The sequence below is a fragment of the Pholis gunnellus genome, assembly GCF_910591455.1.
Source record: "Pholis gunnellus genome assembly, chromosome: 16".
Classification (NCBI taxonomy): Eukaryota; Metazoa; Chordata; class Actinopteri; order Perciformes; family Pholidae; genus Pholis; species Pholis gunnellus.
In genome coordinates, this window is record NC_136543.1 from 3,733,854 (window position 1) to 3,760,434 (window position 26,581).

Below are 26,581 nucleotides of genomic sequence, written 5' to 3' on the forward strand. Positions count from 1 at the left end.
TCAACCTTTACAAAGGCAGCGCAGAGCAGATCCACTCCTTATGTTCTTACCTTTCACAATAAAAGCCCTAGACGTACACACTGTAACTGCTTTTTAAATTCACTCAATAAAATAGCTGAGACGATCACACACACACACACACACACACACTTGAAAGAGTGAAGTAACCGTCACAAATCTGCATCGCTGCCAGTATGAATAGTTTATTAATAGTTAATCAAAATCCCAGAAATATCTTAAATCCTATCATCCCATCAGCAGGAGGGAGGAGAGGAAAAGTAATAACGTAGATAAAGAGTGAATAACACGACTGAACTAAAATACAAAGAAAATAAAGCTACGAACCACTTGGAGAGGTAGAACTCGTAGAGTCTGACCGGACAACGCAGAGGGTTCTCCTTGTTCTCCATCATCTCCAGGAAATCCTCTTTACTCTCGTCTCTCCTGCGCTTCTTAGCAGGAACTCCGTCTGCATCTGACAAACACACACACACACACACACACACAGGTTTCTGTAAGTGCAATATAGCAAATGTGACAAAAACACATTGCTTATTTGTGTTACTTCATTTTGTGTTGATTTTGGAAGTCCCTTTTGATTGAAGTGGCAGCGTTTCTGAGCACTGAGTCCCTTAAGAAAAGCTCTCATTTTACTGGAGCAGGGTTAAGAATAACTAATAGAAATAGACAATCTTCTCTCTGATGGTCTTGTTTACATATGTAGGTCATTCAGAGGCATCAGTATGAAGTTGAGACCGTTTCATAAGTAACTTCAATATGCCATGAAGGGGGGCTAAAAGAGAAGTCTGTTTCAGGGAAATGATCTTGTGGCGTTCATTTTCTACATGCAAACTGCTTTTAGACAAAACTAAATGTACCTGTCTCCGCTTCGTTTGTGGACATTGGCGGGTAGAAGCGCAGGAAGGTGGTCTTGGTGTTGTTCGGGTTGGTTTTGGTGCGGCGCACGACGTGGGCGAAGGACAGCTGGCGGTGCTGCTCCATCGTGGTGAAGCCAAAGTACTTGCAGCAGAAGAAGAGCAGAGTGTTGAGGAGGACGAGGGGCGAGTACGCCCCCAGCTGTTTGCAGTCCCACAGAAACTCCTCCTCCACACGGGAGTGGATGTAAGCTGAAGAGAGAGAGAGAGGGACCTGTTGGGAACCTGCTCGATCCGAGACCATCAGAGGACAAAACAATAACAAAAGACAGGAGGACTCACCGCCGGCTGCCACGGAGGGATTGAAACTCTTCAGGATCTTGGTGAACTTTGTGGCGAACTTGTTGTAGGTCAGATCACTGAAGATGTTCTCCTGACGGCCGTTATCAAACAGGTACTGAGGAGGAACGACGAAATAACAGTCAGACACAACTACAAACTGTGTGACCGTATACACTGGTTTCTGAAGGTGTATCCTCTGAGGTTTGCAGAAACCAGAAGAAGAGAATGAAAAGCTTCACCTAGAAGTTCCCGGAGGACACTTCTCAAGGAACTAAAAAAGCTTCCTTCAGCCCACTGTGTTTCCATAGCGATCTAGAGACTTGGAGACGTTTCATCTATAAAATAATTTTGTTTTGCCTCACTGGGTTTACTGCTGCATAGTATTTACTGATGTATGTTGGATGATATGAACGAAATGCAGAGGAGGAAAATGAGAGTCCGTCTCCACAGTAAAGCATCTGTTGAGTGTTTTTATTTATTTGTGCTTTAGAACGTCAGGAAATAACACCGAAGCGCTGTCTCTCTCCTTTGCTCTTTGTCTTTGTTTTTATGAGTCGGGAGGCTGACGGAAAAGATGAACCTCACTTTGAATGTTATCAAACAAAGAGAAACGCTCTCCCCTCGTCCTAAAGCGATACTAGAGTACGTCCGTGTTTTATGAACGAAGCTGTGCATAAGCTGAAGCAGCGGCGCTGTGTGTGTTTTGACCAATCAGCGACGGTCATCCCTGCAAACCCCACCCTCAAAGTTCCTTCACTTTCAGAAGGCACTCTTCCCCCAGACCAGGACCTTTTTGAGGGGTATCCCCTGAGCGTAATGGTCCCTGTGATCAAAACGCTACGAGTTCCTCAAAAGGTTCCTCGTCACTGGGGAAAGATCCTGCGGTCAGTAAAGGGGGCATGAATGCTGTGTAAACGTTTCCTACAGAGGGCGCTGGTGCTGTACAGCTGTGACTCAAATCAGTCCCTTGTTCAACACAATGACTCTACAAGGAATTGGGGAATTTGGGGAAATTAATATTTAGTGTCCCAATATTCATATTGCAAAAGCACAAATAATGCCCAATCGTAAAATGTGATTGACAATAAAGAAAAACTGTTGCAATTATATTTTTAAGAAAAAGCTATTTGTACTGAGAAATGTTTGTATATTGTGTGTTACGAATTGAGGCACATGATGATTATTTAGCCTCTTACACAATTTTGTAAACAAAATGTATTAAAAAAAGGATACATGAACAAGTCATATTTCAGAGTTTAACAAGATTTCATCAACAACAAAAAAAAAAAAGGACATAAACCAAAAAGATCTAAAAGGCAAGAATTCATATGTTAAGACAGATGTCTGGTGTGGGAGAGAAACATCACCCTGACACAGCCAGTCATAGCTAGTGTACTGTAAATGTGTGTGTGTGTGTGTGTGTGTGTGTGTGTGTGTGTGTGTGTGTGTGTGTGTGTGTGTGTGTGTGTGTGTGTGTGTGTGTGTGTGTGTGTGTGTGTGTGTGTGTGTGTGTGTGTGTGTGTGTGTGTGAGTACAGTGTTGCTCGTCTTGCCTGTTGAATGCTGAGACAGAGGTAGAACAGGCTGTCGGGGGAGTAGGGCTCTCCATCGGGTCGCTTCACTTCAGCGATGAAACAACAGAGGCTGTCGCTCAGCTCGCTCACAGAGCAGCGAAGAACGTCCTCGTTTAACATCAGAGCTGGAGCTAAAAGATGGAACCAGTCGGGAGAAAAGGGTTCAACATCCGTTTGAACCTGCATTTGTTCAGCTTTGTTCTGGTAAAAACATACACGTAAATGACTGGAAATAAAAAAGAAAGAAGAACATACAAGAAACAAGGTTGGTTTGTGTTTCTCTCCACTGAATCCACCTCTTCCAGGAGTCAGTTCCACATTGACTCTTCAGTTTCGGGTGCTTCCTGGACATCTCCTCTGTAGCCGCTCTGGATGACTGCTGCAGTTTACGACCCTTTGATGAAGAGGACAGACAAGATGACGCCACAGAAGGTTGACACCACAGCTTCTAAACTCAGTCCCCGGGTGGTTTGTTACCTTGTTCTTGTTGTGGACTTTCCCCGCAGTTTGTTGTGACGGCGGAGGGGCCGGTTCGGGGCCCAGTGATCTCTGGGGATCCCCTCTCATCTCCAGAGGAGGAGGAGGAGAAGCTGGAGGTGTTTTTTGGTGGCTGTGTGGTCGGCTGAGCGACCCAAAGCTGGTGTCAGAGGAAGAGTCGTCCTGAGTGTTGAAAGTGGCCTGATGATCTGAATCCAAGTCATTGCTACAGTTACTGCTGTGGTCTGGAAATAAAGATATATAGATATAAGTTAGAGATATATATTTAGTTATTTATAAGAGCCAAAGAGTTTGTATGTTTTTGTTTTAACATCTAATCAGGGAGGGGGCTGATTTATAAATCTATTCTTTTGTAAAATTGTCACATTTACAAAATAACATGTTTTCCCTCTTGCCTGTAGTGCTCTTTATAAATCTAGACTGTTTTGTAAGTCGATCAATGTCGACCGATATCTACTAATGGACGAGATGCTCGCGTTCATAGTTTACAGCTAACCGATAGCGCTAGCACCACTGAGCTAACTACCCGTTACAGCTCGGCCATGGAGGACGCTTCAATTCAGGTTTTGTAAATGTAATAAGGAGGTATCCTAAAGAGAACTCATTTTAACTGCACCAATCAGATGTTCCTCGTCCATTGTGGCGGTCGCGGCCAGTTAGGACACGGTGTCATGGGGTAGTGTGTGTGATTTGTTGAAAATAAAAAATGAAATCACACAAAATACCAGTTTTAAAGTGTACAATGTATTTTTGAAATTGGCAAGTTTCTGAGAAATAAAAAGGGCAGCAAGCCTACAAATTATATTTATGTAACTGGAGCATTTCTATTTTTTTTGTTTAACTTGGCGCCACTGAGAATAGAGAAATACTTTTTTTTTTTTAAATAGGATTTCATAGGATTTTATTGCGTCTTGGGATCTATATCTAAATTTCAAGGAAGCCCTGGCTTAAATGGCAGCAACATTACGTTACAAAAACTAACCAATATTTACTGGGAGAAGAAGAGTAGGAGCAGGCACAACCTCCCCCAGTCCTCTCACACAGAGATGCTTCGTACTAGAAACAGTGAATAACTTGGGAAACATGCTGCACGTAGGTGTAGATGAAGTTCACACTATTTGAACCGATACATTCTTATGTGCTGGTGATAATGTGATGCAAACATTCATATGTTCTTCCTGTATATTTAGCATTATGTGTTGATGTGTGTACGTTTGTAATTGTGGCCTGCAGATAAAAATGAGCTTGAAGCTAAATGTGTTATAAAATATCAACTGTGCAACATGTTTAATGTTGTACATGGTCCCTTCTAAATAAATCAGATACAATATTAAAATTTTTTAAATCAAAACTCTAAAACCTGCTGTAACTCTTGTATGACACAAGGATTAAATAAAGAGCTTGAACATAAAGCTCTCTTGATTCAGCCATTGCTTTTAGTTCATAGAGTCCTTCCCCTCATGTTCATCATGTCTTACCCGATGGAGTGAGGCTTTCTTGTCTTTGTCCCTTTTCTGTCACCACTCCGTCCTCTCTCTCCTTCCTCTCATCTTCCTTCTCAGACTTGAAACCGAGCTCTCCCTCCAGCAGGTCCGGCAGGATCTCCTCCTTCGCTGACTTCACAGTCGGGATGGGAAGAAACACGGGCACAGGCAGCTGTGGCAGGGACAGTTTGGGGAGTGTGTACATTTATTTTTTTAAACACCAACATGCAGTTATTTTCGGGACATTTAATATTTGCTTATACAGTACAAATCTGAACCTACAGTCAAGGGGATATAAGGAGATACATCAGGTTTTCACCAGATGTTGGTGTTTAACAGAAAAGATGAATCAGTGTGAATTAAACCAGAACCAAAACAATCATCTCACACCTGATGAAAAGAGAGACGGCAAGAGTTGAGTTTTAAAAGGCACATTGTGCAGGAATTCGGGGATCTAGCAGCAGAAATGGAATTTAATATTCACAACTATGTTTTCATTAGTGTTTAATCACCTGAAAAAAAGTCATTGTGTTTTCTTAGAATGAGCCCTTCATATCTCCATAGGGAGTCCGCCATGTTGCACTGCTGTATTTCTACAGTAGCCCCGAACGGACAAACCAAACACTAAAAACAACACTAGAGAGCCTTTAGTCTTTATGAGTTACTTAAAGGCCACCGTAGTTCTCTGATACGCTTGTGAAACGACTAATCTGAGCCGCAGAGTGCAAAACAGTGGTGCTGTCAGCCGCCGTCTGACTCCCGTTGGTCATTCTTAATTAGTGTTATTATGGTATGGATGGCCTCTTAGCGAGGCGAACGGCGTTACCACGGTTTTGCACTTGGAGGCTCATGTTACCACAGTCTTGGGGAGGAAGGCATGAGCGGAGGGGAAATTCAGTTGGCTGCAAGCTGCAACCACACCATTTCAGAAAATCCATACATTTAAAGGATGAGACGGTTTCTCTTGCAGAGCAACTTACTGATATTTGTATGTGATCGAGGTCGGTGAGAGGTGTTTTTACATACCGGTAGAGGCAGGCACAGGGGCTTTGGTGTGTACTGGCTGTACATGTTCATAGGCAGAGGAACGTATACCGGCACCGGGACCGGCAGGACTATGACTTTAGGCACGAAGTTATCTTCACACAACAGAAAAAGGACAGCTCTTAATTCAGGAAAGAGGGTACACGTGTACATTTGCCAAATATCAACTAATCAGCACTGTCCATCATGGTAAAATATACAAAACGCACCACGTGGTCACAGGGTGCACCTGGAGAATTTCACTGCTTCGCAAAAAAGCTCAATTTGGCCGAGCATTTAAAAATCCTGGTCGTGATTCTTACCTGTCTGTGACTCTGAGTCGACAGTCTGTGTCGTACAGGAGACTCCTTTGTTGTGGACCAACGGTGTGCAGAGCACGGCTTTGTTCTTCAGCTCCCTGGGGACGGTCTGAACACTGGCCTGAAGAACAGACAAATAATGATCACAATATGTGCTTCAGAGGACAGGAGCTGGTTTTTAATAAAGCCAACAGAAGGATGATAACCGTGTGGAGGACTATGTTTTTGGAGGGAAACTTACATGTCCAACGACCTTTGTGTGAATGTCAGGAACAGAGACTGTGGAGATATGACAGAGCTCGAGTCAGAAAGACAAAGACGTCCGCAGCAACTAAGGCTACATCCACACTATGTTTTCTTTTTAAAATGCTAAACTTTTGCCACTTTTGTCCACACTACTCTGGCGTTTTATAAACCCCAACAAGAGTTTTAAAACTTCAGGATTGCGTTTTCATCTGAAAGGGTGGAAGTGGTGACTTTTGAAAACGCGGACGCAGATGTCCATGTATGCTCGCAGTTCCCTGATTCGCCACGCTCCTACCACGTGACCATTTTCCAGAAAAGAAACAAAAACCTGTGGTCAACACGGATAACAGGCGGAACAGTTGCACCTCGTCGTCGATCCAAGTGAAGAAATCTCTGGACAAACTTTTCACCACGTTGTTCTTTCTGTTCTCTCTCTCCGTAGTTTTTTTCTGCAACTAATCAACAAACTGCACAGCAGACAATCCGCTTCCTGTATAATGGCGCGTGTATGCCCAGTGCATGTGAACGGTCATGTGATGTGCGTTTTCAGGCGTGTTAGCGAGGACGGAGATTCTTTCTTAAATCCGTGCTATAACGATATTGTTTTGGTTCTTAAAACCCCATTTCAAAACACAAACAAATGAGCGTGGATGTAGGCAAAGTATATGAAGCATCTTCATTTACCACGATCAATAGCTTTTCTCCAGTAAGTGCATACATGTACCGTGCTGTGTAGAGCTGTCAGAGGCACCGGGCTGCCTAGCCAAAGCGCTGGCAAGCGAGATGACGTTAGCGATGACGGGGGAGGACTCAACGGTCTCTGAAGATCTAGGAGGTGAAGAGACTGCAGGAAGGAGACCAAGAAGGAGTCACCAGGGGCTGTTAGTGATCGATCTCACAACATCTTACACTTGGGTCTACTTGGGTTACTGCACACTAGCAGCTCAGACAGACACAGTAGGAGACTAGCTGGTGAACATACTGGAGCATTTAGACAAATATTTCCCTCAGGAGTTGGTGGAGACCAAAAACAGAGTTAAAAGACAGAGAATATTGGACTTACATCCATAACTGTAACTGCTGGATGTGGTACTGGATAAGACAACAAGACACCTAAAGTTTTATGATGTATCAAGTTTGGCTCATGAAAGAAACATCAAATGGCACAAACAATACATACCAGTGTTGAACATCTGGACCTTTTTATTGCAGAAATGGAGGAGACAACTCCGGTCACAGAAGTGTTTGACCTCTCCCATCACGGGAAGACTATGCCTCAGTTTACGATGGCGACCGCAGGTGTCACACTGAGCAACCTGAGAGAACGCAAAGAGGAAATGTGTCGTCAGTAAAGAGGGACTCATTGCTTTCATCAATTGTAAGATCTTATTTAGGATCAAACAACTTCAGATTTGAGGCTTTCATATATGCAGGTTGACAGCATGATTGACATGATCTAATCTGAACACTGCATCACTTAACCTGAGCGAATAAAAACATAAAACAACACAGAAAAGGAAAATTGTCCACAAACGGGCAGGAAATGTGTGCATTCTCACAGATTTGTGCAACTCACAGCACTACTTACGCAGCAGAGGAGCATATTGTAGTTTGTGCTGCAGTCTTCCGAGCAGAACTTCTTGTTGGTGCTTTCATACTTTGCCGTCACCAGCGTCTTGGAGATGGAGAAGCAGTAAGCACACGAGCCACAGAGTTCCCCCCACTGCTTTCCCAGCTCGTCTCGAAAGAGCATCTTGCAGCCTGGGAGGAGAGAAAGGAGGCTCGGGGAGTCTTTGTCATTGCTCTATATCTGAATATTGCAAGACAGATATAGGCTACACGGTCCGGTGGGTCCTCTTACCGTCACTGCAGAAGTAGCATACTTCGCCGTCGACCTTCTTGACTTCTCTGATGATCCTTTCATACTTGCAATGTTCACATTTGCCGGTGATGTTGTTGGCCGTGTTAAACTCTTGAGAACAGGCCAAGCTACACACAAAATTGATTTTGCCCTGTGCACACACACACACACACAAAGACAGTGTATTTTAATAAACACACAAATGTCATAGTGTACATGACTGATTTTAAGATATCAAAGTTTATACAGAGGTTTACAGCAATAAAGGCAGGTCAACACTCTCATCATAAAAAAAACTGGACAAAACATGAGATTCAAGCCACTGGCTCAACTGGGATTTACAAGAATCACTCAAAGGTACTTCCACAGTAATGGTTGAAGAAAGCTTAACAGAACAAAAAGACAGTTCCCAGCTAGTTCACAAACCTGCCACTTCAAATGTTAGATAAAATAAATTATAAATAAAAAAGATAACTGTACCCACACACCTCTTTCTGGATGACTTTGGGCATAGTTTTAATAATGCGCCGACACTGGGCGCATGGCAGCTTCTCCGGTGGTTTAAGGAAGTCACATTGGCTTTGGTCAGCGGCTCCTGTTGAGTTTGTGGATGCGTCCGTGTCTTTCTGGCTCTCCTGTGGCACAAAAACATACAAAAGGTTTTAAACTGGTATAATATGCTTTTAATCATTTTTGGGTAACAATTAAAAGGTCTTTGCACAGAGGAATAAGCTACATCAGCACTTTTTTTGAAAGCGTTGTAGGGTGGCTGGAGCCGACCACAGCTGACATTGGTCAAGAGGGTCACCAGTCAATGGCTGACCAGCATGAATCTTAGGGGTGGGGTAAGAATCCATAAATCATAGTATCGCGAAATTTGGCCAGGCAATATTGTATAGGTACACAGACTCCAAGTATCGTTAAATATCTTTAACTACATTAACTATTATTATTGCAAATACAAATTTACATTTTGGTAACAATTGCTTTTTCAGCCCACTAGGTGGTGAGGAGTGTTTCATGGGTAAAGTCAGCGGGACTGGCAGGAAGTTGGTCATAACAAAGATGTTGTGTTTCTCAGTCTATCTGCTTTGCATTTGGCTGCTATAAAATGTTTGAAGTGAGATTAACAGAGTGAAAAACAGACAAAATCTGGAGCAGAAAAAAGGTAATAAATCGCAATACACGTTATGGAATACTCAGCACACTCTGCAAAATGTTTAAAATCGCAATAAGAGTGTATCGTGACTTAAGTAACGTATAATATTGTACTGATAATATCGTATAGTGGGGTCTCTGGGGATTCCCACCCCTAATTAATCTGTTGTTTTCGGTCTCTTTAATCTAATCTAAGCAGCAGTGATTTGATTTAAAGTCTCTATCATTTATTCCCACTTTTTTTCTTATTTTGGTATTTCTTTCTCCTTTGCACTACGAAATGCCATTCATCATCCGAGGTGAGCCCCACAGGATGAATTTAAACTAACTAAAAGAAGGGTAATGTTCTATAATGTCTACAAAGACCAAAACAAACGGTGTTCGTCCGTCTCTCATTACTGTCAGACTGCCTTTCAGCCCAAATGTAATTGCTTATTAATGAAATCATTTAGCTTTTAAAAACATGCCACAAATCTATAATTTCATTTCTTAAAGTATTTTTAAGCATGCAACAGTGGAGCACTGTAGTTGTGTCTGAATGTAACTGAAACAGGAGTAAACAGTGCATTCTATTGGTGTCTGTGGATTAATACATGTTCAGATCATTGGTGAGACTGTGTGTGTGTGATTGTCTCAAAAGGAACTGCTGTAGATTGCACATTGGGCCCTTTCATGTATTAAGAGTATGGGACTCTCCAGAGGTACATTCCTTTCAGCAGAAAATGCTACAAAACATCTCCACCCTAACTAACAGAGACTCTCTGATGTATCCCTTCTTCTCCTAAAGTCTTCAGAGTTGTTACTTCAGGAGAGAAGGCACAGAGGACACTGTATGGTTGGTTGTACATCCTCTAAATTCTGCAGAAAACCCGAGCTAGGATTAAGAGTTCTGAACATTGTACATGTCGTAGGTTGTATTTACCTTAAAAGACATGGCACAAGTTAGAGTGCAAAAGTTTCTGATGGAGGCATTGGACATGGCGAGGTGGCAGGCTGGTAATGTAGTCTTACCACATTGGTCACAATCCAATAGAGCACCTGAGAAAAGAAATTAGGATATAAGCAATTACTGATATCACATGTATGTAATGAACATCAACAAGGCTGTGAGGTTTCATGAGAGTAGATCAATCCTGTCGACCAACTCCACTGCACTAAACTTTTAGCTCCCTTGACATTTAAAGTTGTTCAAGGTGACTCAATGGCACATTAGCAGAAAAGACATCGTAACCCGATTCATTGAGCTGGAATGAATATGAAAGACGGCAAGAGAGAGACAAAGAGCAGCTGTGTTGTCAAAGTTAAAGTCCAGTACCTGACGCGTTGATGTCCTGGATCTTGGATGCCATCACACAGCTGCTGGTGCAGAAGAGCTCCACGACGTCCTCGTTGTTTTTGTTTTCAAACATATATGACATTAAATGGGAGGTGCGGCACATGGCACACGGCTGCAGTGTTTTGATTTTCTGCGAAGAAATGAAAAAAAAACAGCACAGAGAAAATATTCAGTCAATTCACAGACTCCATGAAACCTCAGAGCGGTGGAGATTTCCTCCTTTTGATTTATTTCACTTTTGTTTGTGTTTTTCAAAGTGTAGACCTTAAAGAACATTTTTATTTCACCCTATCTTATCCCTGCCTTTTACTTAAAGAACATAGAAACTGCAACCAGAAATGAATTCTTTATATCCTTATATTTATTTTTTAAATACTTTAGATGTTTGATCGGTGTTTTGAGATGTTTTTACCTGTTTGAATTGGACCAGACACTCTGCATTGCAGAGTTTTTTGCTGCCGTCGTCCATTTTGAGCACAAGAGGCGCGCCGCAGCAGGAGCGACAGTTCTCACAGACGGACACGTTGTTCATGTTGCAGAAGCGGAGAAAACAGGGGTCGCTGCAGATCTTGGTGACGACGTCCTGCTTTATGATCTCGTGTTTGCTCTGCGGGTGGATGAACAGGAGGAGGATTCACACTCACGTCAATTCATGTAAACCTTTGATTTGATATGTTTTTAGGTGAGATGAAGACTTTCGTTGTTGTTTTGTATGTTATGTATATATAAAAACATTTGTTTCCTATAATCAGAACGTGGCCATTACCAGAAAACCGTAGGAATTTTAAAAGACACACAGTTTAGATACTTCTAGCAGGCAGTGTTCTTCATGAATACAACACAGAAACATAATTTGATCTCTTACAATGCAATATCTGCTGCACATGCTGCATTGTGACTGTGACGCGACTGGCACGAGGGGTATTTTGGTGGACACGATTCTCTTGTAGTTGGAGGAGGACAGGCAGGTCTGGCTGCAGAAGTCCTTCATCGTCCCCTCGTTGTCCACCGGGGCCTGGATGACGTCCTGAGACTGTGTGATCACCCTGACAGGAAGCACAGGATCAGTTCAAAGGACGCAATCTTTGACACAGAAGAAATGTGTAGACACAGCGGAGATGAGTTTAGCTGAAGGATATTTAGAATCGGTTCAATAAAGACGACATTCATCAGCTAATAGATCAAACCACGGGGCGACTCACTGAAGGCAGAAGTAGCAGGTCTTCTTAACTGGTTGCATTTGGTAAAATTTCAAAAGGCATGGAGTGGAGCAGAAGATGTCCGCGTGGCCCTTCCTCTGGTAAACGGTCTTTCCGTCCATCAGGACCCGTTTGCAGTTGGAGCACGACGCAAGCAAATCCAGGTGGTCGACAGCGGGCGCTGGAGACGTGGACGTAGACGAGTCTCCCGTCATGGAGAAGACTGAGCTGATCTTCAAGTCCTCCTGTCAGAAAACAGAGCAGTGAGATGACGCACAGTCAGCAAGTTACTGTACATCAGATTTCTAAACGTCTGCTCGCGCGTCTCTTCTACCGGCTTCCTCATCAGTGACGACATCATCTGCAGCACCATTCATTAGGGCCGTCCTCGACCAAAGACATTCTTAGTCGACTAAGACCAAAATGAGAGAGGCAGCCCTTCTACTCATATCACTGTTACGTCAATCATTGATGAAGGTGGCATGAACAGGACTTTGCATATTATTTTTTCAATTATTTTTCATTCAAAACACTTCTAAAACACGGTGTTATGTTCAGTGAAAAACAACTCGTCAACTGGACTGTGATTGAGTCCTTAAAGTTCTATTTTAAATAAAAAGGGAGTTAATAATATATATGTAACAAACAACATCATGAGTATTCTTTACTTTTGATACTTGAAGTACATTTTGCAAATATACTTTTACTTACTACTGTAAGTAACATCCATTGCTGGGATTTGAATGTAATGAACATTATTTGACACATCTATCTCATAGTGATGAATACAGAGAATACATGCTTTATGCTTCTTGTTAAAATAAAAGAAGTAGTCTCCTACAAAGCATTTCATGTGTCCTACCTTCGCCACATCCTCTCCTGCCTTCGGCTCATCTTTGATGTCTTCTGTGGAGATGGAGGATGGGAGACTCTGGTTGTACTCCTCATCAATGGGCTCTTCTTTTATCTTGATGAGGAGCGAAGAGAGAGACACACATTAGCTGTGTAACATTTACAAGTCTGTTGAAATGTGACGACTCTAACTGGCGTTTACTTCAGGTTATCTACCTTCTTAAGTGTGCACGCTGCAACCCACTTAGAGGGGGAATAGTTTGCTGTAGTTTAACTTTATAGTGATATTACTTATAAGCAATACAATCAGTCTTATTGCTATATTGTACATCACACACACATCAATGCAAAAATTGTAGAAACCTTGTACATGCTGTGAGTTAAAGTCGTGCCTTGATTTTAGTGTCTTAGCGTTATTACAGAGAGCAATATTACACATAATACTCACATAGTCCAAATGTGGTAGAGCTGGCTTCACCTCTTTAACGTCAGTCTCGTCAGGTGATGGCTTCACCTCTTTAACGTCAGTCTCGTCAGGTGATGGGCTGTTTCTTTCTATAAAGACATGTTCAAAATGTGTCAAATAGCCAACTGGAAGCAGAATTCAACCAGAGTTTATTTCACCGGTGTGACCGTGAGTAAGCCACAACTTGTGTTTACTTATGACACTAGTAAAGTTACCACCAGCAAAATGCCTCCTCTAATGACACCCATGCTCTACTTTATGAACAAAGCAAGCAACTAATACGACCGCTAAGTGTATTTCACCAATGCTTCTAATCAGGAGTAACCCTGACCTGGGTGCTTGTTTCAGGGACAGAATTAATAATGTTGGGTGTACAATGAGTTACAATAGTAACATAATTATTTAAAAAAAAAATGTATTGAATTTATTGCCCTTTGGGGTCCTTTCAGTTGGGTCCCATAAGGCCCAGGTTGCATAATGGTAAAGTCTGCCCCTGGTGTTTTTTCCCCCTGAACCAGAGTGTATTTCACCCGTGTTTCTGATTATTCTACAGTATAATAATAATAATAATAATAATAATAATAATAATAATTCTATATAGTAATTCTGTGAAAAAGTACCAAAGCAACAAATAAAAGGCAGTGGAGAGAGTGGAAGTGGGAGGGACGAGCTACAGATGTGTAAGAAAGAGTGCGTTTACCTGGCACAGTGGAGGACTGAGCGTTGTGTACCAGCATACATCTGTTGCTACAGAAGAAGTCCAACACGCCCTCATTGTTTTTATTTTCAACCATGTCTGACAACTGATGCGGCGTCTGGCACATGGGGCACAGCAGAGGCGTCTCGATTTTCTGTCAAGATATAAAAACGGGCAGAGAAACAATGTGAGGATGTGCAGGAGCAGATGTGAGTTAATGAACGACGACTCTTACATGTTCTAGAATCACGGCCCGTCACAGCTTATCGCTTTTATGAAATACTTACCACATAGACCTGGCAAGGTTTCATAATATAAACACAGGAAACAAAACAAAAAAACACAAATAATCTAATGATAATCATTCTTCAGCCAAGCAATGTAGTTCTTCAGCGACATTTAGCAGAATGGTTGCCAAGCAACACATAAACGAAGATTGGGGTGGTTATTATTATCTGGATTTTGCCATTAATTGTGCAATTGTTGATGTAGTCTTCTTTGCTGGTACAGCTGCGTATTAATTGTGCCGGAAGCAAAGGACATTGACTTTCCAGACCCAATGCCCTAAAATTCAAGGACCAAACACAAACGGATGGAAGATGAATTACTGTCACCACACAGAGTTTTACTATTGAGAACCAACAGGCTTCACAGAAGCCAACAGACAGTAACAGACTTGCACAGAAAAACATTGAAAAAGCTATCAAAAGAACTTCAATTTCTTTATACGATGAGATGGTGTGCCGCAGTTACAAAACTGCAGCACAACTTAAAGTGTGCAAAATGTGAGGAAATAAGTCCGATAGTTGACAGGCTGACTCATGCTGCTCACACACACACACACACACACACACACACACACACACACACACACACACACACACACACACACACACACACACACACACACACACACACACACACACACACACACAGCTTGGATGTTGGCGGTGTATCTATAGCTTAGTAATAAGCGAGGTCATGTACAGTGTTAATGTGGAAGTTGTAGATGTGACGTTTTGATTTCACCTCCTTGAACTTGACCAGACAGTCTTCGCTGCAGATGGCCTTGCTGCCGTCCTCCGTCTTCAGCCTGTACCGCGCGTCGATGCCGATGGAGCTGCAGACGTCACAGACGGACACCGGCAGGTTGTTGATCCGGTGGTAGCTGATGAAGCAGGCGTCGCTGCAAAGTTTTTGCGTGCGGCCGTCCAGGGTCTGATTGAATTTGCACTGAGGACGACAAAGGAGCATGTGGATCGATTGTATCGTGGCAATACGGATTATTTAATGAACAAGTGGTGATATTCACTATGTTCATATTTTCTAAATATCTCACCGATGAGAATGGCTTACTTTATAACGCTCATGCAGGGACATTGCACCAAAGATCTATTTCTTACAGGAGGAACAATTATGGGACTCTTTGAGCAAAGTCAAAGAAGAACAAAGAAGAACAGACCAGAGACCCGGCTATTATGCTTTAGAACATTAATATAAAGTATAAAGAAACAGAAACTAGTTGATCCAATTTTAAATAATTATTCTACATATATTTTGGAAGTCTTAAGTTTGCATATACTGTATATCTGCATATGTTGGGATAAATCACTGAACTTCAGAACACTGTTGCTGCAAAATAAATACTTAATGTAACATGTGAAAGAGTTGAAACAGCTGAAAATAGTCCAACAAATGAACCAGTTACTGCTGTTTGAGTGAGGTTTGCCAAGAGTGCTGAGCTGTTTTAAGTTTAAAAAACCCCCCAAAAAAACCAAGAGTAAAGTGTCTTTTCTTTTTTCCATACATTACAAAATTTGGCGCACATCCGGCACACTGTACGAAGTCCTGCAGCGGGAGGCGGGTGTTTGGGGGCGGCCGCGTTCCTCTTGGAGTTGACGGAAGCGAGGCAGGTGGCGCTGCACAGTTCCTTCATAGTTCCTGAATCATCCACCGGAGCCAGGATCATGTTGTGAGGCCGGATGATCATCCTGAGGGAAGGAGAGATTCACCTTCAGGGACAGTTTTTGTCAGTTTTCACATTCAGGGTGGTTTTAATGAGCGAAGAATTGAAGGTGTTAGCTCTGCTTGACCTGCAGTACTAAATGTAAACAAAATGTCCCAAAAACACAAGGACATCGGTGATCACAATGCTCATGTTGTTCAGTTTATGATCACGTAACAAAGAAAAGCAAACTCTCAAAATTGAGAAACTGGAACAAGATTTTTTTCATGATAACTGTTGAACTTCATAAAATAATGTGAATGTAATGAATTTTGGGTCGATTGTCTTTTCGATAAAAATGCACACACACCAAACAAAAACAAACCAACCAATCGTCTCACAAAAAGGAGACGGGTGACATACAGACATGGAGAAGCACGTAATATCCTGGACTTACTGGAAGCAGTTGTAGCAGTTTTGGGTGACTGACGTGATGATGTGATGCTTTTCCGAGAGGCACTCGGCCGAGCAGAAAACCTCCAGTGTGCTCTTCGTCTGGTAAAGTGTCTGTCCTCTATGCATTCTCTTCCCACAGTTGCAACAGATAAACCACGACTCCGATACGATGAGCTTCGGCATGACGTCGGCAAGTGCATCGTTTTTGTTGGCGGCGGCCCCCTGTGGGACGATGCACAGTTACAGTGCAGGGATTAGAAGCCACAACCTGGACTGGCACGAGTCGCTTCTCAGCTCGGCTCGAATGAGACAAAACTAGTCAAGTAAATACCCAGAAGAAAGCCTCATTTAAAGCGCGAGTAAGCAAATACCATGTCCGCTTCATGTAGCTCTCCTGTGGAGCACATATATATCTCGTAGACTCCAGTGTATTAGTTCAGTGTATGAAATACTCACAGCAGCCACTATTTGTATTGTTGGCGTGGCTCTTATCTTCTTCTTTGGCTGGTGTGCGATTTCTCTCTCTGCTGAAGAGAGAAATCAGAAACGTGTTCAGGTTTAGGTAAACTACTACTTTAACGCCCCATTATGTAGCATTCATAAGCACTACATAAACATTTAACAAAGGTTTCTAACACACTATAATACAGTTGTAAGCACATATTAGGACACTTTAAGTGTTCATCAATGTAAAGTATTTGTCAACAACTGTAACCTGTCCTGTGAAGACATTTGATATAATTACAACCGTGTATAAATGCATTAATAAACACTTAAATCTGCTTACAACTACATTATAGTGTGATAGAAACATTTTATTAAATCATTAAATAAGTAAATGCCAAATAAAAGGGACTAAGTGTTACAAGCCAAGGAAACATTTTCTCTTAGCTGTGTCAGACATCAGCATCTATTTTGAGGCCTATCAGATTGCATGATGAATGCCTGTAAATAGAATAAACAATAAGGCAGTGTAGCCGCTTCTGTAGCCGGAAGGGTGGGAAGACATAACCGGTGGTAGTCGGTATGATGTTCATTTATATACCAGCAGCAGCACAGCCTCTTGTGTGTTTTAGTACCCACTAACGAGGAGGACAGAGGGGAGTGAAACGAGTAGGACGGAGACCAAGATAAAAAAAAAAACGTTTTGTCCGGTACCTTGAAGAACGTCTACACCCGTGGGCCGCAGTGAGTAGGACGTCACACAGGTGCGGGTGCAGAAGAGCTCCACCGTGTTCTCGCCGCTTTGGAAATCAAACATGTCTGAAACAGGCAGAGACGTTTGGCACATGGTGCACTGGTGGGACGTCTTGATTTTCTGCACAACAACAGAGAAAGGAAACAGAATGTCAGGGATATTGCAGTTTTCAAGTAATGAGGACAAAATATTTGTGTTATTGTCAATAAACCCATTAAAAGACCAAAACCAACAATGGATTTATCCTCACAAAGCAAAGCTTGTGTAGTTAAAGTCTAATATGGCTTATTCCTCTGCGCCACAAACTCCATTTTTGCCCACTGGTTGACATGTTCCTCCATTACAGTGAATACAACCAGTGTAGTTTAATAAGAGTGACATCTTTTTCATCACAGGGTTATCTCTGTGACAGGCGAAGACTAAACACAGACGTGTTTATGTAGCATTGACCCGAAAGAAAAATGAAATGCAGTGCCAGAAGAAGTATTCAATACTGTAGAAATACTCTGCAACAAGTAAAAGTCTTGAATTAAAAAATGTAACTGAAGTAAAAATACAAAAGTATTAGCATCAAAATATACTCGTTATTGTACTCGTTATAATATATATATAATTATAATATTGAAATATAATAAGTGATGCCCTAATGTGGCAGTTAGTAAATATGGCAAATGTTTTATTATATACACTTCTCCAAGGGATCAATAAAAGCTTAACTTCATGCAATTTAATACATTAACATTTATATATTGTCCAAATCTGCAATGTAGCTTATAAAGTATATGTAGCGCAGTAGAATGTACAGAATGTGACTCTGAACGTAAGTTGAATAGAAGTATTAAGTAGAAGTAAAATGGAAATACTCAAGTACAAGTAGCCTACCTTAAAATTGTACTTTAGTAGAGTACTTAAGTAAATGTACGCATGGTATGAAATGTAATGGTAACGTTTACTACTGCAACTCTCTACTTGCCGGATCCCCGGCGTCGGCCATCAGACCTCTGGAGCTTGTCCAGAAAGCTGCAGCTCGCCTGGTGTTCGATCGCCCCAAGTTCTCCCACACAACTTCGCTTCTCCGTGCTCTACACTGGCTCCCTGTAAGAGCTCGCATCCAGTTTAAGACTCTGGTGCTAGCCTACAGGGCAGTGAAAGGAACAGCTCCTGCCTATCTCCAGGCCATGGTCAAGCCCTACACCCCCGCCCGACCACTTCGCTCTGCTGCCTCGGGGTGACTGGTTCCCCCGTCGCTCAGAGGTCCCTGCGGCCGATCAACCCGGTCACGGCTTTTTTCTCTCCTGGCCCCACAGTGGTGGAATGAACTCCCCACTGATGTCAGGACAGCAGAGTTGCTGCCCATCTTTCATCAGGCTGAAAACTCACCTCTTCAAGAAGTGCTACCCTGAGCCTTCCACTCAGCACTTATTGTATTAATACTAGTTTGTTGCACTGATTGTATTCGTATTAGTTTGTTTCTGTACTCTTGCTCAGGTTTATGCTCTTAGATACTTGTTTAAAAAAGGAGATGCACTTAAGACTTCTGGTGACTAGTAGTTCTCTTGAATACCTATGTTGAATACACTTGTAAGTCGCTTTGGATAAAAGCATCTGCTAAATGACTGTAATGTAATGTAATGTAATGTTTACATGTTGTGAGCCTAAACGCTCATTCGCGACATGCTGCCAGTTGCTCAGACAGAGTTGTCCATGTCATCACCGTTACCTGTTGCACGGATGCGGATGTCGTTGGTACCGTCTCCGATTCTGTCTCTGACCACAGAAACAGAGACTGGACAGTATGAAAAATGGGCTTCCATACGTATCCCATACTATCATAATTTACCGTATTATTTTAATATGTTGGGTTAATTCGTTTTTGCATCATATTCTGTGTATTATATTTATATCACATTTCTATATATTAGTACCGACAAACTTTGCCATCATTCCCTGTACACATGGACCTGCTGACTATGCTGCTATGTCACTTTATCTTGTCATGTTTGTCTCCATATGCTCTTTTATAGTTTATTTTATTTTCTTCTACTCTAATTATTTTGTTAGAGTAACACATCACAAACATTTTTGATGAAGAACATGCAGTGTTAGTTCTTTGTTGTATTAACGGACCATGAAAGGCACAAAGTACGTTGTTTTATAGCTGAAAATCAAACGTCTGCTCTCTGCAATGGAGACTCTTAGATAATCTCATATGTATCTTTGGAATTTCTATACTATTCTGGTGAAGTTCAGTTATATACACAGATTGTATTTTAATTCTTTATCTAAAAAAAAACAACTCAAAAAGTTGGTCAATGACCTTCTTAGTAGTGATTAATTGGAATTTTGAGCAAAGCGCTCAGGGAAATACTTTAACAGTTCATATTGACGGAGTCTGTTTTGCAATAGATATTAACAGCAGAGGTGACGATCTAAACAACTATTTTATTTTGCTGCGCTCAGCACCTATACCGTAATTCCACAAACAGATGTGCAGCAGATTCTGAACAGCAGCTGGCGTGACGGCCCTTGGTGCCACAAATAGGCCTAAATGTGCATTAATCTGTGGCTGAAAATAGTCCCTAAGAAATGCACTGTTTAGTTCCACCCCAGTTACTACAATGTAGCTACAAACAGACATGGTTTTGGTCTTTTTTTAGGGAATTATGTTGACAAGAACATAAATACAGATAACCCAAGCTTTATCTTTTAAGAATATTCAACCTCATTCCCATTTTCTTATTGTGCTTGTTATTATAATATATTAATATTTCATCTACATTGTTATACATATTACCAGTTTTCAATGTCTGGTACATTGTTGGGGATTTAAGCAATAAACTTAAGTGGAACAAAACTGAATTGAGTTGCGAATTGAGTTGCATTAACCAAGCTGTACTGTTTTCTGTCTGTGACACTCTAAGTGACCATCATTTTTAGATTTCAATCACCTCTTTGAGCTCGTCCAGACATTCCTGACTGCAGAGGGTTTTGGCCTCCTCATCAAGCTTCAGCTTCAGCGGTTTGTGGCAAAAGGTGTTGCTGCAGTGCTCGCAGACGGCGACGTTTGCCCTGCGGAAATCATCCAAGCAGGAGTCGCTGCAGAATGTGTGGAAGGCCTTGTTCAGAGTCAACTGGCACGTGTTCTGTGGAAGACGATGATGAAAGAGCAGCGAGTACGACGACTGGTTTACAGCTTAAATTAACAAGTTTTTGGTAAAGAAGAAAAATGTGTCTGTTGTTTTTTGCTTACAGTGCAGACTTTGTTGCACATGCTGCAGAGCCGTTGTGGCGTTTGGGTGGACACTGTGATGGACTTAAAGGATAGCAGGCAGGTCGGACTGCAGAAGTCCTTCATGGTCCCCTTAGTGTCCACTGCAGCCATGATGAGGTCCAGAGGCTGCGATATCGCCCTGACAGAACACGTTCAAAAATGTAAACAACATTATTTACTTCCTAAAAGAGAGAGAGAGATAACGGGCCGCTTTGTGTAGATCACAATGTGTCGGGTGCTCTTTGAAACGAAAATTCAGGACAAACAGGAAGGCAATCCAGGCACGCCAAAAAAAGGAAGAAAATATGAAAAAGCTTTTATTATAGTGGCTAAATTATTAAAAGAGGCCTCATGTATTGACGATCATGAGGATATAGCGCTCACATGTTTCCTGTCTTTTTCTTACAGCCTATGTTTAAAATCTATGGGTAGTTATTACAGATTAAAAAAAAAATGGTGCAATCTATTTTCCTGATATTTAGTGTTTTCACAATTTTCAATTTGTTTCACCTGTCATGTCATTATCCGGGTCATGTGATTGCCTCCCATTGGTTGTTTATAATATACATTTGTTAGTTTGTTAAATGCCGTGACAAAGACCTACTTTGGTGGAAACATGTTGGCACTTTGAATGATTCCGCCACTATAATGAAGGCTATTTAATATTTCCTTCCGCAAACATTTTGGAGTGCCTGGATTGCCTTCTTGTTTATCCGGATATAACTTGCTTACAACTAAAGAATAACGTGGTGTTTTTCACAGACTCACTTGAAACAGAGATGGCACGTCTTGGTGACTGGTTTGTTGATGGGAAACTTTTCGAAAAGGCAGTTTTTGGAGCAGAAGACGTCTGTGAATCCCTTCTTCTGGTAAGCCGTTTGGCCCTTCATCATGCTCTTCTTGCAGTGGGAGCAGTTCATCTGCGTCGCCTGATATGCGAGAGAGAAGATGGAGAACATGCATCCCTTGAAGTAAAGTGAATATAACTTTATATTTATGTAAAATTCTCATTGTACAGAGGAAATGATGCGACTTTTGACCTGCTCGTACCAGCTCTGAATGAAGCTTCAAAGAATGTTTGATAATCCTTTCAAATTTTAGACGCCATGTACTCCGCTCATCCATATAACGTGACTTAATACATTTATAAATGCAGGGTTCACTTGATGAACAGCACATTCTCTGTATTCCCTTACCTTTGCATAGCTAGGCTTGTCTGTGGATGTTGAGGATGTTCGACACTGGTTCGTGTCGTCTTGGACAGACCGATCTTTCACCGGCGACCTGACAGAGTTGCTCTCTGACGATAAATGGGAAACGTGGACTGGAACCTTAAACTTTTCCTAGGACAAAGAAAAAAAAAAAAAACATAAACAACGATAAACAACATTGACAATATTGTGGCGGTTGTTCCACAAAAGATTATACTTTGTTATAAAAGGAAAATAAAGTTTGTTCTTGTCATTTATAATGTCTCACTGCGTAAGCCAAAGTTAAAACAACGCTATGAATGAGCATTGTCACATCAGACATTATTCGGCAGAAGAGAAATGCGATCGCCAAAAATGTAAATATAAAGAAAGTTTGAATTCATACTTTGAACCAGTTTTTACTTATACAATAAGAGACAATTGAAAAATTGATTGAAATGGATACTCACAATGTCCAGTTTGGGGATTGATATCTTCACTTCTTTCATTCCGGTCACTGCAGCTCTTAATTTGTTATTTTTTTCTGTGAAGAATTTAAATTGAATATCGGAGTAAAAACATGTTTTTTGTTACGCAGTTCAAATGCTATACTGTTGAACGGATTGTCATGCAGTTCTATACTGACATTCATGATCCCCAGAGGAAGAACCCGACTTTTTCTCTTGCGCCATCATGAGGTTGACATTTTTTGTTTCAAGTAAAATATCTCAACAACTATGGGATGGATTGCTATGAAATTTGCTTCAGACGTTCAAGGCCCCATGAGGATGAATTCTACAGACTTTTGTGATACCCCGACTTTTCCTGTAGCACCACTAATTGGTCAAAGTTTAAACTTATTCACGAATTTGACATATTCTTGGTGGATTGGCACAAAAACTGCTGATATTCGTGTTTCCCAGATGACTTTGGGGATCCCGACTTTCCTCTCGTGCCACTAGATACATTTGACCTGTATCTGAGCAGTCAGAGTAACTCCTGCTATCCACATCTATCCATTCATTTTGCTCACCTCCTTTCTTTCGGTCTTCTTTCTCCATATTGTTCGCTGTGTCGAGGTCCATGGTCTCCTCTAGGCCTGAAACACTGGGGCGCTTCTTCTTCTTCTTAGCATCACTGCTGTCGTTGTCCCGCTTTGTCACATCTGGTGTCAAAGGCGTCTCTGGTGAGCTGCTTCTGTCACCATCTTCACCATTCTCCTGGTTTCTGACAATGTCCTCATCTGTGTCCACGTCCATGTCAAAGTCCACATTCATGTCGTCATCGCCGTCACTGAAGGAAATGTTTGTAGCGTCCTCGTTGCCACGAGTCACCGTTCCCTCGGGTGTGTTGACAGCACAGCTCGGAGGCATTTCCTCTGACCCGTCGTCCCTCTCTGTGTTCACTTCTTCATTTTTCTCATCGTCATTCAGCTCAGATGTCTTGATTTCACTCTCCTGCCTCTTTTTCCGTCCTCTGCGACGTTTCCCCGAAAAGGAGCCTTTTGCTAAGGGAGGAGCAACAGGTACAGCCATATGAGAAGAGTATCAAAGCTCTCATTATATATTTATTATCACTGCATTTCCATTCAGCCAGAGAAAAGTCAGACACTTTCCTCTCCATTTGGTTCTATTAAATCCATAAACACATTTTTGAACTCTTTGTCACTGTTCACCAGGTGGAGGATGAGTTTGACTTCCTCAGTAAGTTGAACATGGCTCAGAATATAAGTGTTCAAGACACAGCAAAGTATTTTTGTTAAATGATCTACATGTCATGGCCTTGACATGTTCTTTTTTTGTGGCATAAAAAAATCTTTGTTGTATTCCATCTCCTTTGTTCATGACTCTCATTCTTGAGTCAAATTTATTGATTAAATTAAATGAATTAAGATGAATAAATTATGTTACTCAACGAGCGACACATCAACCAATCATATGATTTTGATCGATCCTGCTCTCATTAAAAAAAAAATGCCGTTAGCAAGTTCCCAGATCTATTTAATTACATTAAACGAGCGCTTGAGCAACATTTCAATGGCAACTCAGTGGAAATATAACTCGCCACACTTGGCCATTTTTGTTGCTTTTGTTGCTTGCAGTGTGAACATAGCATTAGTGTCAAGTTCATAGAGATAACACTAGTCCTTGTATATGGCATAATAATTGTACATTAGTGGAAAATGCACTCCAAAACACTGTTGAAAAACAAATGTCGGTGGTGCTTATTTTATGGTGAATCTTTCTCATTGCTGTGGGGAGCGCAATTACATGGATTTTAAGAGTAGATGAAACCAAACCCATCGTTCATGCTTAATCTGTATCAAAATTCATTTTTTGAAAGTCAGAAAACTAAGATAAAGCATCAGAATACCTCGTTTAGATTTAGATGTATTTAACCTCTCACAGTTCAAACTGCAGCTGGTCATGGAGGGTAATCTTGTGCCAGTGGAAGAAAATGTAGTAACGCGCGTTACCAGCTTCAATGCCACTGAAAATGTCTGCATGGAAAACTTCTCTGAAAGACGACTATAACACAGATCATTGTGTAGATGGAGAGTGCGTCTACTACATACTGCTCATCAGATGAGAACTTTCTGATTCCTCAGCGTCCCTGTTTTCAGGGTTGTGCTGCTGAACATCCGGCTCCAATTCATCTTCAAAAAGGAAAGCAAGATATGGAAAGAGTCACGGCAACGATAGGACATGGTGATATGGTTTCAATCAATTCAAAGACGACATCACAAAAACTTGAATAATATAAAAAAAAACTGGACACTCACCTGGAATCTGAATTTCCTTGAAAGATTTCCCTTCGAATCTTTCGAGAGATCCGTTCTCCAGCGCCGACAGCAGCTCTGAGAGTCTTGCGATGTCACCAGCCGCCTCCAGCGTCTGATAATATTCCCTGTCGGTCGGAATGTCCCGCCCCAACAGCTTGGCTAGCTGATCGAGCTCGTCGCTCGTGAGCCCAAGAATCTGGAAGACTCTTGCAATGTGCTTGTGGAAAACCGGCGAGCGCAGGATCGCCTTGTTCTTCGCGCTGCAACGAGCTATAAAAGTGATGGTGCACCGCTGTCCGTAGAAGAAGCTCGTGCACGGGGCATCCGGGATCCCGAATAAGAAGGGGTTGTTTTCATGCATGCCGCATGCTTCTCTCTTGTTCACGAGCAGCGTTATGGCAGCGAGCAGTTTAGGGGTCAACATAACGGAAACCTTTTGGCCTCCGTCGCTCATGACTTTGATCTTCACTGTGGTGTTGGACAGGATTTGCTCGAACTGAGGCTGGTCTACGGCTGCGTCCCCGTGAAGCTCGGCCTCTTCCCGCTCCTTGAACGACTTGACCGTTGCTTGTGAGACTTGGGCCATGTTTTTGTTCAAGATGGACACTTGCGCAACGGTGACCCGGAGAAGCGCAGTGTAGACCGGAGGGCTTTGGTACAACGTCAGGCTTTCTACTGCAGAAGCTGCGGTCTTCTCCATGCACCGATTGAAAAGCTGCACATCGTGGATGAACGGTAGGGTTGGCGTGCTGTCTTTCGATACGGCCGGAAAGACAAGGCACCATTCTTGCTCGCACAACTTCATGAATGCATCCGCTTCATCTATCGTCCTGCTGCCGGCGTGCCCTTTCCAAGCTCTGGCAAAGTTGATGTCGCCAATTTTCTTGAGCGAAGTCCCCAAATTCCTGATGAAGCTTGGTTTCTCATAGAAATTCGTCTCCTCGTTGAAGCCAGAGAGCTCTCTCACGGCTTCGACAAGTTTGCTGAAGTTCTGGGGTTTCACAGCGTCTTCAAAGCTACATATCGACTTTTGCTTTAACGTCAACAGGAGCCGTCCCATTTGTCTCACCTTGTGTTTGATGTGTTTAATTCTGCGTGATTTTCTATCCTTCCTGGAGGAGTACAAACACTGTGCCAGCTGCAGTAAAAAGGAATCATTGAAGACCTCGGATGAAATCTCATCTGTCCTCATTGTGTTTAAAATTTTCCTCACATGTGGCGAGAGGTTTTGGGAGTCTGTTGACTCCACAGCATCAACCAGATTTAAGGGTTTAATCTTCACTGATTGATGTTTGTAGCGCTTCTTTGCAGGACACCTCTGCATGTGTCGCCACATTTCCTTACGTACGTACATGTTTTTACAATATACACAAGATGCAAATGTGTTCGAATTGATGAGCATGTTTGAGCTTTTTCTTCTCACTTTAAGTTCTCCGCAGCGAGTCTTCAAAACCTCTTGATTGTGCATGTAATTTCCCCTGTTCCGTAAGATCTCTTGCAGCTCTTTTCGCTCTTTAGAGTTCTTGCGTAGCTTCAACACCGCAGCTATATCAGGCTCGTCCTTTCTATGGGTATAAAGGTGACGGGAAATTTTAGACTTAGCGACCCCACAAACGTAACAGTAGTTTTTGTTGGTGATGGAGGGGTCTTTGAACTCTTCATCAGATGGTGAATCATCAGAGCTGTAGTCAGACTCGTCCTCCTGCTGGATGCACGAGCCGTCGATGGGTTGTTGCTCAAAGCTCAGCCCATCGTTGTCGCTCATGGAAGGTATGTAGTCTTCATCATCAACCTGCAATTATGGACCAG

General features: G+C 42.1%; 1 protein-coding gene across 3 annotated transcripts in view; it reads right to left on the bottom strand.

Annotated features, from left to right (window-relative positions):
* LOC306708631 (uncharacterized protein) overlaps positions 1–26,581 on the bottom strand; it is a 28,940-nt gene that overhangs the window by 1,280 nt on the left and 1,079 nt on the right. Inside the window, exons 3-39 of one of the 3 annotated variants that reach the window (XM_079176505.1) lie at positions 24,773–26,564; positions 24,566–24,646; positions 23,024–23,497; positions 22,461–22,534; positions 21,997–22,143; positions 21,569–21,729; positions 20,780–20,939; positions 20,478–20,672; positions 17,490–17,649; positions 16,788–16,858; positions 16,333–16,553; positions 15,738–15,921; positions 14,960–15,163; positions 13,934–14,084; positions 13,282–13,322; positions 13,216–13,245; positions 12,778–12,882; positions 11,919–12,160; positions 11,582–11,762; positions 11,129–11,323; positions 10,696–10,846; positions 10,303–10,418; positions 8,711–8,857; positions 8,223–8,373; positions 7,950–8,122; positions 7,542–7,677; positions 7,080–7,205; positions 6,357–6,394; positions 6,119–6,236; positions 5,799–5,911; positions 4,767–4,944; positions 3,268–3,512; positions 3,046–3,184; positions 2,770–2,921; positions 1,218–1,332; positions 879–1,127; positions 346–475 (exon numbers count right to left, since the gene is read on the bottom strand). In XM_079176505.1, the coding sequence (XP_079032631.1) occupies positions 346–475; positions 879–1,127; positions 1,218–1,332; positions 2,770–2,921; positions 3,046–3,184; positions 3,268–3,512; positions 4,767–4,944; positions 5,799–5,911; positions 6,119–6,236; positions 6,357–6,394; positions 7,080–7,205; positions 7,542–7,677; positions 7,950–8,122; positions 8,223–8,373; positions 8,711–8,857; positions 10,303–10,418; positions 10,696–10,846; positions 11,129–11,323; positions 11,582–11,762; positions 11,919–12,160; positions 12,778–12,882; positions 13,216–13,245; positions 13,282–13,322; positions 13,934–14,084; positions 14,960–15,163; positions 15,738–15,921; positions 16,333–16,553; positions 16,788–16,858; positions 17,490–17,649; positions 20,478–20,672; positions 20,780–20,939; positions 21,569–21,729; positions 21,997–22,143; positions 22,461–22,534; positions 23,024–23,497; positions 24,566–24,646; positions 24,773–26,564 (7,346 nt within the window). Of the gene's footprint in view, positions 1–345; positions 476–878; positions 1,128–1,217; positions 1,333–2,769; positions 2,922–3,045; positions 3,185–3,267; positions 3,513–4,766; positions 4,945–5,798; positions 5,912–6,118; positions 6,237–6,356; positions 6,395–7,079; positions 7,206–7,541; positions 7,678–7,949; positions 8,123–8,222; positions 8,374–8,710; positions 8,858–10,302; positions 10,419–10,695; positions 10,847–11,128; positions 11,324–11,581; positions 11,763–11,918; positions 12,161–12,777; positions 12,883–13,215; positions 13,323–13,933; positions 14,085–14,959; positions 15,164–15,737; positions 15,922–16,332; positions 16,554–16,787; positions 16,859–17,489; positions 17,650–20,477; positions 20,673–20,779; positions 20,940–21,568; positions 21,730–21,996; positions 22,144–22,460; positions 22,535–23,023; positions 23,498–24,565; positions 24,647–24,772; positions 26,565–26,581 lie in introns of all 3 variants that reach the window. The other 2 variants (XM_079176504.1, XM_079176503.1) reach the window with 2 other exon arrangements.